Genomic DNA, 13664 nt, shown 5'->3' with positions numbered 1-13664 from the left:
AAAAAATGGGTCTGCACTGATATAGTTTTAAACTATGATTATGCTTTGGCCACAGCCTAGCTTTCTTTCCTCAGGGTCTATTGTTTCATGTGCCCAGAAATGAGACCTAGAGGGCCAAATCCTGGTCTCGCTCCATCAGACACTAAGATACATGAGCTGAACAATTCTTTAGCTTCAGTGTAGTTCCTTGCCTTTTGCTGAAATGCTGCTTCGTAATTTCTTACTGGAGGCCTGCATCACAGCAAATATCCCTACATGGAATCTTAGAATCATGGAAATGTAGGGCTGGAAGGGTCTCTTGCCAATTTGTCCACATCTTTCCTGAAGTGTTGTGCTCTGAACCGGACACAGCACTCCAGCTGAGGCCTCACCAGTGCAGAATAGAGCGTGACAATTACCTCCCGTGTCTTACATACAACACTTTTGTTAGTATACCCCAGAACGACATTAGCCTTATTCTTAACTGCATCACACTGTTGATTCATATTCAATTTGTGATCTACTATAACCCCAAGATCCTTTTCAGCAGTACTACTACCTAGCCAGTTATTCCCAATTTTGTAGTTGTGCATTTGACTTCTCCTTCCTAAGTGAAGTACTTCGCACTTCATTGAATTTCATTTTGTTGAATTCAGACCAATTCTCCAATTTGTCATGGTCATTTTGAATTCTAATCTGTCCTCCAGAGTGCTTGCAACCCCTTCCAGCTCAGTGTCATCTGCAAATTTTATAAGCATACTCTCCACTCCATTATCCAAGTCATTAATGAAAATATTGAATAGTATCAGAACCAGGACTGACCCCTGCAAACCCCACTAGATACACCCTCTCAGTTTGACAATGAACCATGACATCTGCTACAATAAGAACAGCACCTGGTTAACACCATGACTGGCACTTTATTAACATGTAGATAACGTTACATGAGAAGCAGGAAAATAGTGACTATCTGCCCCCTTTCTCTAGCAAGGAAGACTGCAACTATTGCAAAGGTATGCTAAATCAGAGTACTGATCCTTCATAAACATAGCTCCCATTTCCTCAGCTGTCAGAGTTACATAGTTATTTTTATAATACCTATTGCGATTCAATTAGCTAATGTGTGTCATTAGTGCCTTCTGCTGGATGGAATTAGAATTGCTCAACTGTGTGTCACAGATCTTATACTGCTGAGGGCTAGAGGAGATTCTCCTGTAGATCAAGCAATTGGTCGCTGTGATTTTGGTGCAGGAGGATCCAAACCAAGTTCTATTCCTGCTGTTGCTGGTAAGTTCTGAGTGTCCATGTCATATAACAGTGCAGTTCCTACACGGCCAATTTTATATAATTAACCAGTCTCCTTCAGTGTTGCCCACTCAAAAGCACCAGCCAGATTAGGCTAGTGCACCATGAAAATTACACAGATTATAAAAATAAATTTAAACTGACCTGATGATACAACCCAGAAATAGCCCATATTCCTGATCTGGTTCAGATGCAGCCCCAGATAGTAGAGGTATCACAATCTCAGCTGATTGCACTAGATTTTTGCTCATTTGGGGTCAACTTGTATCAGCTTGCCAGATTTCAGTGCCAAATACTAGCCCCAACCTAAACCTGATCTAGAGATGACTGCATCCTCATTAACTCATCTTTAGTGAAAATGCATTGTACATGTTTTGTTTTGTCCACAGTACTGTTAGAGCAGTTAGAGCAATAGGACACAGACAGTTTTAATCTAAATCTGATTTGTGGGGTATGGAGAACCTCCAAATTCATACAAGCCTAGAGCTGCACCTGAAAGAGATAACGAGAATGCTGAGAGAAACTTGACTCAAGGTATAGAGATTCATTAGCAATGTACATAACTATGAATGCTAATGCTTATTTTTGTATCGCATGGGTATCCACACAGAACTAACTTCTCTAAATCCTGACCTGCATACTTTGGGCTTGGCATAAAACGTGCTCTAAATTCCCTGGGGTAGGATTCTTTTATTTGGTTGTTCCAAAGACATCATCAAGAATATGGAGGGGATGCCCTCAGAATATTGCATACTTCTCCAGGGAGAGAGATTGACACAGAAGATGCATCTTTACTTACAACAGAACTGAATACTTTGGCCTAGGACAGTCCATCTTTCATCAGCTCAGAAAGTTTTCTTTACTGCATTATAGTCTCATTTCTCAATTAGGATCACCTATTGCTTCTGATTTTAATCTTAATCTTGGCCCAGCTGCTGCTTTTCAAGTTATTACATCTATATTTATTACATAGAGAAGATAAAAGGCTGACAGTAGCGTGTTGGCTATAACCCCAACTGCTATCAATATGAAATTTAGGATACCCTAATTCCTACATTTAGGAATTTGTTGTGTAATCTCTGAACCATAGGTTATGCCCTCATCCCATAGTGTACATTCAGCTCTCATTAGATTCCATTCATTTGCTGGCATGTTGGAAGATATGGCAAAGGAGGATCTATCTGTATATTTCTAGTTTCCAGAAGATTAGTCATAATGGGTACGCTGGAACTGAATCTCATGAAGAGAATACATCCTGAGGCATATATAGATAAACTATCCAAACTGTGCCACAACCTCATCATTTTAAGGGTGCATCTATATCTATATCTACACCATTGCCCTCTAGTGGACAGACTCCAATCTACTTGTGTGTATGCAAGTCTGGGCTACTAGACCCGACTGGATCAAGATCAGTGGTCGTGGAGCAGAGTGTCAGGAGGTCTATTCCCCATTGCACATGACTGGCTGACAAGCATAGTGTAAATTACATCGCAACAAAATCATTGCAGATGTGCGATTGCTAAATCTGCTTGGCTAATGGGTAGAGATGAAGCCTTTTAAAATGGGAAGCTGCTCAGAAAAGAAAGGTGAGAAGCGTATGGTTATAAGCTCTGAGTTCCCTTAGCAATTGAGTTAGACATGGCATGAAATGTCTAGGAAGCCACACTTGAAACTTTATCTAAAATTATTTTGACACACACAACAATATCAGTCAGTCATAGCAGACAGGCTTTTAGGAGTGGTCTCCATAGGTTGCCTGGACAACTGACATGAAAGGAGCTTTGCTAAGTGTAGTTTGTACATTGATCTTAGAAGATGACTTATTTTATTAAAATACCTTAGAGATAAATCAACAGTAAAAAAAAGGACTCAGATATTAAATGCATTAATTTTGATTAATGCAGAAAGATGCATCATTAAATAATTCAAGTGTGGCCCACTTGTTACATTCAGGACTTGTCTAAACAGGGAAATTGACCAGAATAGTTATTGAGGAATAAGCTATTCCACAACAGCTATTTCAGAATCCTTCCTATGTGAACAAAGTGATTTTATTGCAAAATAATTACTTCTCTTAGGAAGCACACTAATTGTTCCAGAATAAAGCAATTTTTATTCCAGAATAGTGGCCACATGGGGAGTTATTCCAAAATAGCCATTGCAAAATAGCTTATTCCTCTATAGTTATTCTTGTCAATTTCCCCATGCAGATGAGCCCTTCGTCTGGTCCCTCACCATTACAACTTAGAACCCAACGGGGCATACGTTATTTTAGCTAATGATTCACACTAGACTACATGGGTTAAACATCAGTTCAATCAACTATTATGTATTGATCTGAAAATACAAAACATGTTTAGCTTTTCACTTCAGAGGCTTCAACTTGTTTCAACTTCTCTATGGACAGTCCTGCTGCTCTCACGCTTCTCATAATCACTGATATAGGGCTCCAAAATGAGCCAGTCTTTCCTTGAAATCAGACTTTTAATGTCATGAGGTGTAATGCTGAGATCTGTCAGCTGTGCGAATTCTCAGCAATTTGCTTGTGTTGCAAGGCAATTGACAGAATTGCCCCAATAATGCACTTCATCCTGTATCACGCCTAGGGTACTGACAGTCCATTATTTCTGCACTCAGAGACTTAGAGTTTTTTTCCTGGTATGTATATTCTATCTTGGTTTCCCAAGGCACCTTTCTTAGTAAATTGAGTTTTTTTTTTTTTTACAAGCAGTTGAAGAGGCTTAAGGATTCATTCAGCTCTAATTTCTATGCTACACTGAATTCAAGAGTGAAGCTCATGGCAATGATATAGCTAACTGGGAACCTGCTAGCTAAGGCCTGTTAAATGACAAATGTAATTGTTCTGATTATTTACACATCACATTTCTGTGACAAGAGGGTTTGGATGGTTCTATTATTGTGCCTTGCCACTTCCTCAGTACCAATATAATGGGCTATGCTAGCCTCATACTAACGATGAGGGAAAAAATCAAATTCTCTCTGTTTCCACCAAAAGGAGGAAATAGGAAAAGGAAAAAAACAGAATGTGCCACTTGTTAAAGATTTCTGTGTCATTGCGTAAAAAAAAAAAAAGATTGAATATTTTGTAACAGTGCCACAGCACCGAAAAAAATGGTCAGGGTGCTGAGCCTGCATAACACTGCTCCCCACAGCTGGTTACACAGGAAAGAGATTTCAAACAGTCTTCTCATGCCAGTCTGCTACTTATATTCTACATTTAAGTCAGGGAAGTTTCTGATACTCTCCCAAGTTATAACCAGCCTGTAGCGGGGTGGCTATCCCGCTCCTGCCTGAGGGGTTTAAAACAGGCCTGGCAGAGGGCTGGGGCAAAGGGAAAAGCTAATGGGCTGAGAGTCCAGAAAGGAAGTCTAGGGGTGAGCACAAAGATGGACAGAGCTGGGGAACGTAAAAAGCAGCCCTGGGGAAAGCAAAGCAGGGACAGTGTCAGGTTGGAGTAGAAAGCCTCAGGGCTGGAGCTCTTGTTAGAGACAGGGATAGCAGGACCAACACCAACTGAATCATCCGAGCCAAAGCTTTGTCAAGCCGGCCTTAAAAACCTCTAAGGATGGAGATTTCACCACCTCCCTAGGTAACCCATTCCAGTACTTCACCACCCTCCTAATGAAATAGTGTTTCCTAATATCCAACCTAGACCTCCCCCACTGCAACTTGAGACCATTGTTTCTTGTTCTGTCAACTGCCACCACTGAGAACAGCCTAGCTCCATCCTCTTTGGAACCCCTCTTCAGGTAGTTGAAGGCTGCTATCAAATCCCCCCTCACTCTTCTCTTCTACAGACTAAATAAGCCCAGTTCCCTCAGTCTCTCCTCGCAAGTCATGTGCTCCAGCCCCCTAATCATGTTCGTTGCCCTCCGCTGGACTCTCTCCAATTTGTCCACATCCCTTCTGTAGTGGGGGGGGGGGGAAGGGAACCAAAACTGGATGCAATACTCCAGGTGTGGCCTCACCAGTGTGGAATAGAAGGGAATAATCACTTCCCTCGAACTGCTGGCAATGCTCCTACTAATACAGCCTAATATGCCGTTGGCCTTCTTGGCAATGAGGGCACACTGCTGACTCATATCCAGCTTCTCATCCACTGTAATCACCACATCCTTTTCTGCAGAACTGATGCTTAGCCAGTTGGTTCCCAGCCTGTAGCAGTGCATGGGATTCTTCCGTCCTAAGTGCAGGACTCTGCACTTGTCCTTGTTGAACCTCATCAGATTTCTTTTGGCCCAATCCTCCAATTTGTCTAGGTCACTCTGGACCCTATCCCTATCCTCCAGCATATTTACCTCTTCCCCCAGCTTAGTGTCTTCTGCGAACTTGCTGAGGGTGCAATCTATTCCATCATCCAGATCATTGATAAAGATGTTGAACAAAACTGGCCCCAGGACCGACCCCTGGGGAACGCCGCTTGATACGGCGTTGCCAACTAGGCATCGAGCCGTTGATCACTACCCGTTGAGCCCAACAATCTAGTTTGAACAGTACTATGTTAACATGAACTAGATACCTTCTAGTTTGCACCAGCAGGGTCTACATAGGCAGTTAGAGTGTAGCACATTAGAGTGCTCTACATTTCACACCCCTCAAATGGACTGTACTATGCCGTGTAGCCAAGCCCTACATTACTGAGTAAGTCTCTTCCTTCCTCTTCTGATTATTTAAAGAGAAGCAGACAGGAGGTTCATACTTGGAAAGTGGGGCAGGGAGAAATAGGCCGCATGGGCTAGAACAGCCACACAACTTTATACCTTGTATAGTTCCTCCCCCCTTCAGAGGACTGTGTCATTTGATGTGAAGATTTTATACATTCAGAAGGCTAGAAGTCAGTGGAACTATGATGAATTACACCGGCTAAGGATCTAGCTTAGAGTCTTTAGATGCAGACTTTAAAATAAATCAATGAGAACTTATGACAAAAACGAAACACCTATTATCTCAGAGTCGTGCTTTGCTTCTGCTACTTTGGTGCTTCCTCAGACATTAAGTGCAGCACTAGGAAGATAGTGAGCACTGATGGAAACTAACTTGTCTTAACGTTCTGCCAAGAACTGGCATATCATTTACTTCTACTTTCCACGCTGCTGGACTGCAAACATGACTGAAACCTTCTCCATACCCTGAGCTTCTAGATTAGAATTGACATAAGATCATATCTCCATTGCTGAGGAGGCCAAGCCCCCTTTAAAACCAGTTCTAAAAGCGTGCCATAACCGTCATGCCCAGCAGTTCCCTCTCCCCCAGGAAAGCCTATGCCAACACAGCCAAGCCTTTCTCTGCCTTTCATACTACACCGATTCAACGCTTGGCACACGAGCACTTGATGTGGAGAGAATGGTGGAGTTGTGCAGAAACACCGCGTGCCGTGGTACGTACTACAGAACCATGGACACAGGCCCATGCTGTGTGGCAGAGATATCCTTCGCAGATCTCTCTTTATGCACACGGCAACAGGAGCAGCCAGATTCCCATACGGACCCCAGCTCCACTCGGCCAGATCTGGGCAGGGATCTAGAAGCAGGTGCAACAGGGAAGTCACCTCTAAAACAAGGGACTAAAATCACATTAAAGCTCAGTTGCCCAAAAGCAGGCACCTTTGCCGATCAGTCCTGCCTGCAAATTGGTGAGAGGGGGAGGGGGAAAGGAGCGGAGTGTGCTCACATCCAGGGAATGGCAGAAAGCAGAAGATGTGTCTCTCCCCACCTTGGGGAGGGGGAAGACAGAATATGGTGTTTGCGGGAATGGCATCTCAGTGCCGGACAAAGCTGGCTTCCAGAGTAACTTTGGAGATTTCCCCTTGTAGAAGAGGTGGGGATAAGGCACCTTACAGAGGGGAAGCAGTAGAGTCAGGTGGGGATATGGTGGGGTGGAGGGCACATGGGTGACACGGTGCTGCAAGCTTGAACCACATGGGTCACTGAGTGATGGGACAGTTTGAAATGACAGCATGTTTGCTGCTCATGCCCCAGTGTCATGTGGTGTGAAGTACAAGTTGAATTATGCTGACAGAGCTCTATGGTGGAAACTTGTCCTAATTCTCCAGAGGGCTTATCTCCCCCACTCTCACAGCCCTGACTTGGGGCATGCCACAGGGTTATCCACCCCTTCTTGAAAGATAGGAAAGCTCCATCCACTATTCACCGAGCTCTCTGTACCACATATGCTCCATTTATATGTTCTCTGCTGCCTCCCCCCACTCCATGGGACTGAACTCTCCAGCCTAATTGGCTCAGCAGAGCAGTTTGAGGCAGGTGATGGGAGGAAATGTCACACCCCAAGTCTTGGATCTTGGAGCAGTGTCGGGATGGACAAGCCCTTGATTTTTCTGAACCAGCATAGAACAAGTGGCCATTTATGGCCCCTTCTCATCAGATTCCAGACAGCTAACTAGTCCATAACAGAGTGTAGTGACCTACATGAGCTGCCCACTCCCCCGACACTGCCTAGGAAAGGAACAATTGGCAGAAGCAATTCAGCGATTGGGATGATGCATCAGGGAAGACAACAAAAGCAGCAGCCCCATCATGAAGAAAAGGGTGGACATCTAGGTCACCAGTATGAATGTAGCCCAAAATTTAAAAGCTGATTGGTGGCCTACTGTACATGAGTTGGTACAGTCTGATTCATTTTCCAGTGGACAGGCATCCTTATCACTAAAACCACCACTGTCATTGTCCTCTGCCTTCCCTTCCCTGGCCTCCCCACCCCAACCACCTTGTTGGAAGTCTCAACGGAGAAGCCAAGGATTAGATGGCTCATGGAAACTTAATTTACCCTTTCACCCTTCACTCATTTCCCCCTTCATCTTCTATGCTGCTGTTGATAAACCCACAGGCTAACCTTAGCTCAGACTTGACCTATCATGTCTTAAATGACCTGTTTCTCTCCCAAAGGTGTTATCAAACAGAGAATGTAGTTGATACAGAGGGGAGGGGCACAGATAAGTTATAGGCCCTGTTTGAAACTGTGCTAGTATCCATTGTGTTTAATCCAGGGGTGGGCAAACTGTATGGAGGGCCAGGTAGGGAAGGATGTGCCTCCCCAAACAGCCTGGTCCCCGCCCCCATCCAACCCTTCCCACTTCTCACCCCCTGACTGCCCCCCTCAGAACCCCAACCCATCCAATCCCCCTGCTCCTTGTCCCCTAACTGCCCCCTCCTGGGACCCCCCGCCCCTAACTGTCCCCCGGGACCCCACCCCCTATCCAACCCTCCCTGCTCCCTGTCCCCTGACTCCTATCCATACCCCTGCCCCCGACAGGCCCCCCGGGACTCCCACGCCTATCCAACCAACCTCCCCCCCTCATTCCCCGTCCCCTGACCGCCCCCCCCAGAACCTCTGCCCCATCCAACCACCCCTGCTCCCCGTCCCACAGGACTCCCTGCCACTTATCCAACCCCCTGGTCCCCTTACCATGCCGATCAGAGCAGCATGTCTGGCCGCCGTGCCACCCGGAGGAGGGGCAGCAGGAGAGGGCCCGTGGGCTAGCCTCCCCAGCCGGGAGCTCAAAGGCCGGGCAGGATGGATGTGGCCCGCAGGCCGTAATTTGCCCACCTCTGGTTTAATCTCAACTATGACTTGCACAGTTTCAGCTAAAGAGAACTGAGAGAAGGGTAAAAAGAAAATCTGCTATTTGTGCAGACCCTTGCGGCCGCCTGCTGTATTATTGTAACAGACCTTTGCATGAAGCTCCCCTACCTGTTTGTATGTGAGCTGGTAAAGTGCTGGTCCATGGCACATCTTCAAATTGAACCCAGTTACTGATAGATGAAGATAGATCAGGTTTGGGACACACATGGTTCCCAAGCAGAGATACTGATGCAGAGTCCACCCCAGGCTTGTCCACGTCATTATTCAGCTCAGTGTGTGAGAGGTCCTGAAACTCTCCATCCACATTATGGTTGTCTTCTGAGGAGGTGTCGGAGGAGGAAAAACACTTTTCCAGAGGCTCTTCTGTGTCACCTAAAGTTGAGACAAAACATACAGAAATGTCAGTGCCAAATTCTGCATTGGAGTATGAAATCTTACAGGGGATGGGATGGGTAAGCACCCTAGCGGGCCGGGCCAGTTTTATTTACCTGCTGACGCGGCAGTTTCGGCCGATCGCGGCCCCCACTGGCCGCGGTTCGCCGTCCCGGGCCAATGGGGGCGGCGAGAAGCGGCGCGGGCGAGTGATGTGCTGGCCGCGGCTTCTCACCGCCCCCATTGGCCCGGGACGGCGAACCGCGGCCAGTGGGGGCCGCGATCGGCCGAACCTGCCACGTCAGCAGGTAAATAAAACTGGCCCGGCCCGCCAGGGAGCTTACCCTGGCGAGCCGCGTGCCGAACGTTGCCGACCCCTGGGCTAGAGCCTTAGACTATTTACTCTGCTGCTAATTCCCTGACGGTGGGCAGATCCTCATGACGTAGTGAGGCGGAGTGGCCTCCCACTGAGCCAGAGTGGGAGGAGCCACCACTACAACTACTTATTTTCCTGCGCTAGACAGGGCTGGTGCGTGCATGAATGAGGGGACACAGCATATACAGGTTTCACAGCATAGTGACCATTTGTTGGTCACCCACTAATGGAGGCCTTGAAAGAAACAAAGCTCCTGCCATCAGAGCAGCTTTTCTATCTCATTCCAGCTGACGTCCAGATTCATCTGAAAAGCTGATTGTCTCCTCTGAAATAACTCTTTATAAATAACAGCATAAGCATAGAGAAATCAAAAATGTTCGCTGTATTAGCTATAGGAACTCAAGCACTTGGGGACCCATTTTTGCAGGAAAGGAATTATATGTAACTTGTACTGACTGGTTGCTAATGATGAGAGGCAACTTTAGTTTCTGCTCTTGGACCTGAGGGTTCATGCTAGGAGGAGAATCACCAGGAGTGGGATAGAGAGATTTAGTGCAGCTGCCATTAGTTTATTATTTCTTACAAAGCCCTGTAGCAGTCTCTGCTGAGCTTGTCACTAACTATAGGTCAACAGCCTTCATCCCCTTTTAATCTCACACCAGGCCTAGTTTTGCCCTTAGTTATAATAGGTGAAACATCCCATGTGGTCAGTGGGAACTGTGTAACTGAGGCAGAACTAGGCCCAATGAAAGGGCATTTATAAAACATTTCTCTTGATACATAACATTTGATATTTTTACCCAGAACTCTCCATCATGCAGGGGAAGTAGGAAGTAACTCAGCCTCCTCTGTTCCCACTTGGAAGGCAGGTTCTCATGAGACCAAATCTGTGTCAGTAGATGGGCCAGTTTAATTTTAAAAAGTCTTAAAGGGCTCTAAAGGAATCTGAGGGAACTTACCCTGCGAAGTAACCGGCACGAGCAGCTCATCGTTGAAGGAGACCCACTCTGACTGGTGGGAAGCAATGACATTTGCCAATGACGTCATGCTCGGGACAGGCTGCTCATCTTCACCCAGTGCTTGTGGGAAAGGCCCAGAACGGTCAATGCCAATCAATGGGGAGCAGCACCTCCTTGGCACTTCCTGGCTTTTCCCTTTCACATTAGAAATTCTGTTAAGAGTCAAGAAAGGGTGTAATTAGGTCTCTCAAAGTTAAAAAAACAAACAAACAAACAAACAAAAAACAACGTAAAGAAATTAACTGAAAAAATAAGCCCCAGCATTTTAATAATAAAGGCTACTAACACATTTCACAAACTACATACACAGTTCCACCAAAATGCAGTCACCTCTGGGGGTCAGAACACTACCTTTTCTGTATGCGGAGGAGGAATAAGTTTGGCCAAAGGCATTGTGACAAACCCCTACTCTTAAAAAAAGCATCATGGGGTCTCTAAAGAGCGCTGTGTGTGATTTTATTTTTTTAAAAGGTTTTCCATCTTAAAACAGCCCCATGCAGCAAGTGGAATGGAGCCTTCAACTTGGATAGCATTTTCTTCCATAGGGCTAAAAGTGTCACATCACACCTGTGTATTATCTCTGTTTTCCAGAGGTGTGTGAATTCATTCCCTACCTGTCTTAGGTTTTTATGAAGCCCTTGTTTCTGTGGCATCCAAGCCCTGTGGAAATATGAATAAGCATGAATTTAGCTTGGCTTCTCAACTGATTGAATATGGTTTCCTAGCTGACTGGTAAAGCTGCAGTGGAGCATGAGGCTTGGGATCTGGAATGTGTCTACATAAGCCTTGTAAATCACCCTGATGCTGGAAGGAAGTCCCCTTGTTTATAAAACGTAGGCCAACCTATCAGGAAACAGAGTCAACACCATGTGACCTAGATGATTAGTAATGACACAAATAGTGAATACTCACAGCAACAAGTTTGTGCCCAAACATTGGTTAAAATTTGTTTGCACAAAACGATTCATTTGACCACACTGATAACAAGAAGAAAATATGTAAAAGTCACCCATTTGTAGATAATTTTAAAAGGGGAGGGGAAAATGGTCAAGGTTCTCAGATAAATGATTCACAACAAATAACCTGACCGGCTCTAGTTGCATCCAATACATTTGAAACACTGCTTTTTCCATTTTCCACAAAAGTCATGATGCTTTAGGGGCACGTCACCCAATGTCTCACCTCTCATCTTGTGTGTGTTCAAAGTCTTTTTGTCACCTACACATATACTCATGCTTATCCAACAAGAACAACTCCATCAGACCTCTGCGAAATTTGGATAACTCTTGCTGAAAGTCAAATAAAATAGACTATATTTTTTGCCTGCTCAAGATAATATAATTTACCCTCACTGTGCCATGCAAAATAGTGCAGCTGATGGGGGTGGGGGAAAAATGGAAGGAATAATAGGTCCTAGAAATTCTTCAAAATACCATGGGCCCAAGCCACAGATCTAAACATTTCCCAAAAGTTCTGGCCCCATCTCCAACATATTGCACTGAAACAAAGTCATTGTACCTCCTGTATATGTTTTTCAGTTCTGCTATAATATTTGCAATGTATCCATATCTTAAATATCCTACAGCTCTAGTACCACAGAAAGAGGTCATATAACATTCCTCATGTTTGAGAAGAGACAGAACTCAGTAATAATGAATTTTAAATGGATTTTTTTAATTCTGTCTATCTTAGGTACTTATATGGCCTCCATCACCAAAGTATCTGAGCACCTCACAATCTTTAATGCAATTGTCCTCACAATTCCCGTTAGGTAGGGTACTATGCCCATTTTACAGATGGGGAACTTAGGCACAGAGAGGCGAGGTGACTTGCCCAAGGTCACACACAAAGTCTGTGGAAGAGGAGGGTCCACATGCACCAGGCTTGTAAGGCCACTCACTCAAATTTGGCCTAGCTGGCCCACCCATCATCATGACAGAGGAGTGGCTGGGCCAAATCTGACCGGTGCTGAGCCCCCATGCCTGGAGGAGGGAGCTGAGCCCAGCAAGCCCTGGAGGACAGGAGCTGCCAAGATGGTCTGCAGGGTGCACTTATTTAGTGCTTATTACTCACAATATAGACACATTAATGTAAGAAATATCTAGTAAGACAGATGTTTTTTTGCCCTAAAGCTACTCACTGGGTCACGACAGGTTATCAAGGTTTACAAATGGGTCCTGAGCCCCACAAAGTTGAGAACCAGTGCGCTAGATCTAACTTTTGTTCTGGGTTTGTATAGTGTCTAGCACAGTAGGTTTCTACATGCTACAATAATACAAATAAATAACAATAATAATATGCTAATTCCATTTTTATCCAGTTCAGTTCTACAAGGGCAGCAAATAAGGCCTGCATGGAAGAGCTGAAAACTCAGAAGATCAACCTCTCAGTCACAGAATGTCAGCCCAGTCCCTGGTGATGGTGGGAATTGACGGGCCCAAGCTTATTGCCTACCTGCTGTAGACTGAAAACAGGCCCCTATAACAAAAGTCCAACACAAAATACAAGGCTTCCCACAAAAGGAGTAAGGCTCCCTACAGCCAGAGTCTTCATTTGTAATTATAGCTTCTACATTCAGAGCCTTTCAGTGCTCTCTTATGTAAGCAAGGCTGCTCCCCTTTCAGCTGAACACCCACACCCTCTCTTTCCTTATGCAGCTCCCTCTCTCCTGACATGGAAACAGCTGCAGCTGAGCCCAGATCTATTCTCCCCTTCCCACCCCACCAGTGGCAGGGTCTCTGCATTCCCGTAGTGAGGGCAGACACCTCTTGCCCCCTCTTCCCACCAACCCCACAATGGGCTCTCTTATGAGAAAACCGTGGACAGCGCTAAACAAAGAGGGTAAACTGGTGGTGAGTGTGTGGGGAAATCAGATGTTTAGGGTCACAGGGGCTCTGGTTTCCCTCGGAGAGAGGGAGGGAGAGGATGACTTTGATATTTTGCTTTCCTCATCTGACCTGTTAAGCTGTTCACTTTTGGCTTGTTTAAAT

General features: G+C 45.3%; 1 protein-coding gene across 1 annotated transcript in view; it reads right to left on the bottom strand.

Moving 5' to 3' along the window:
* The window catches only part of STON2 (stonin 2), a 78581-nt gene extending 67861 nt beyond the window's left edge, over positions 1–10720 (bottom strand). The window contains exons 1-3 of the mRNA XM_065404316.1: positions 10615–10720; positions 9016–9279; positions 1547–1555 (exon numbers count right to left, since the gene is read on the bottom strand). Coding sequence (XP_065260388.1) covers positions 1547–1555; positions 9016–9279; positions 10615–10702 — 361 coding nt within the window. The 5' untranslated portion in view covers positions 10703–10720. The remainder of the gene's footprint in view (positions 1–1546; positions 1556–9015; positions 9280–10614) is intronic.
* Positions 10721–13664: the final 2944 nt, after the last annotated feature.

This window comes from Emys orbicularis, chromosome 4 (assembly GCF_028017835.1).
Source record: "Emys orbicularis isolate rEmyOrb1 chromosome 4, rEmyOrb1.hap1, whole genome shotgun sequence".
NCBI lineage: Eukaryota > Metazoa > Chordata > Testudines > Emydidae > Emys > Emys orbicularis.
The sequence above is the reverse complement of the archived record's forward strand: the minus strand, read 5'-3'. Positions and strand labels throughout refer to the sequence as shown.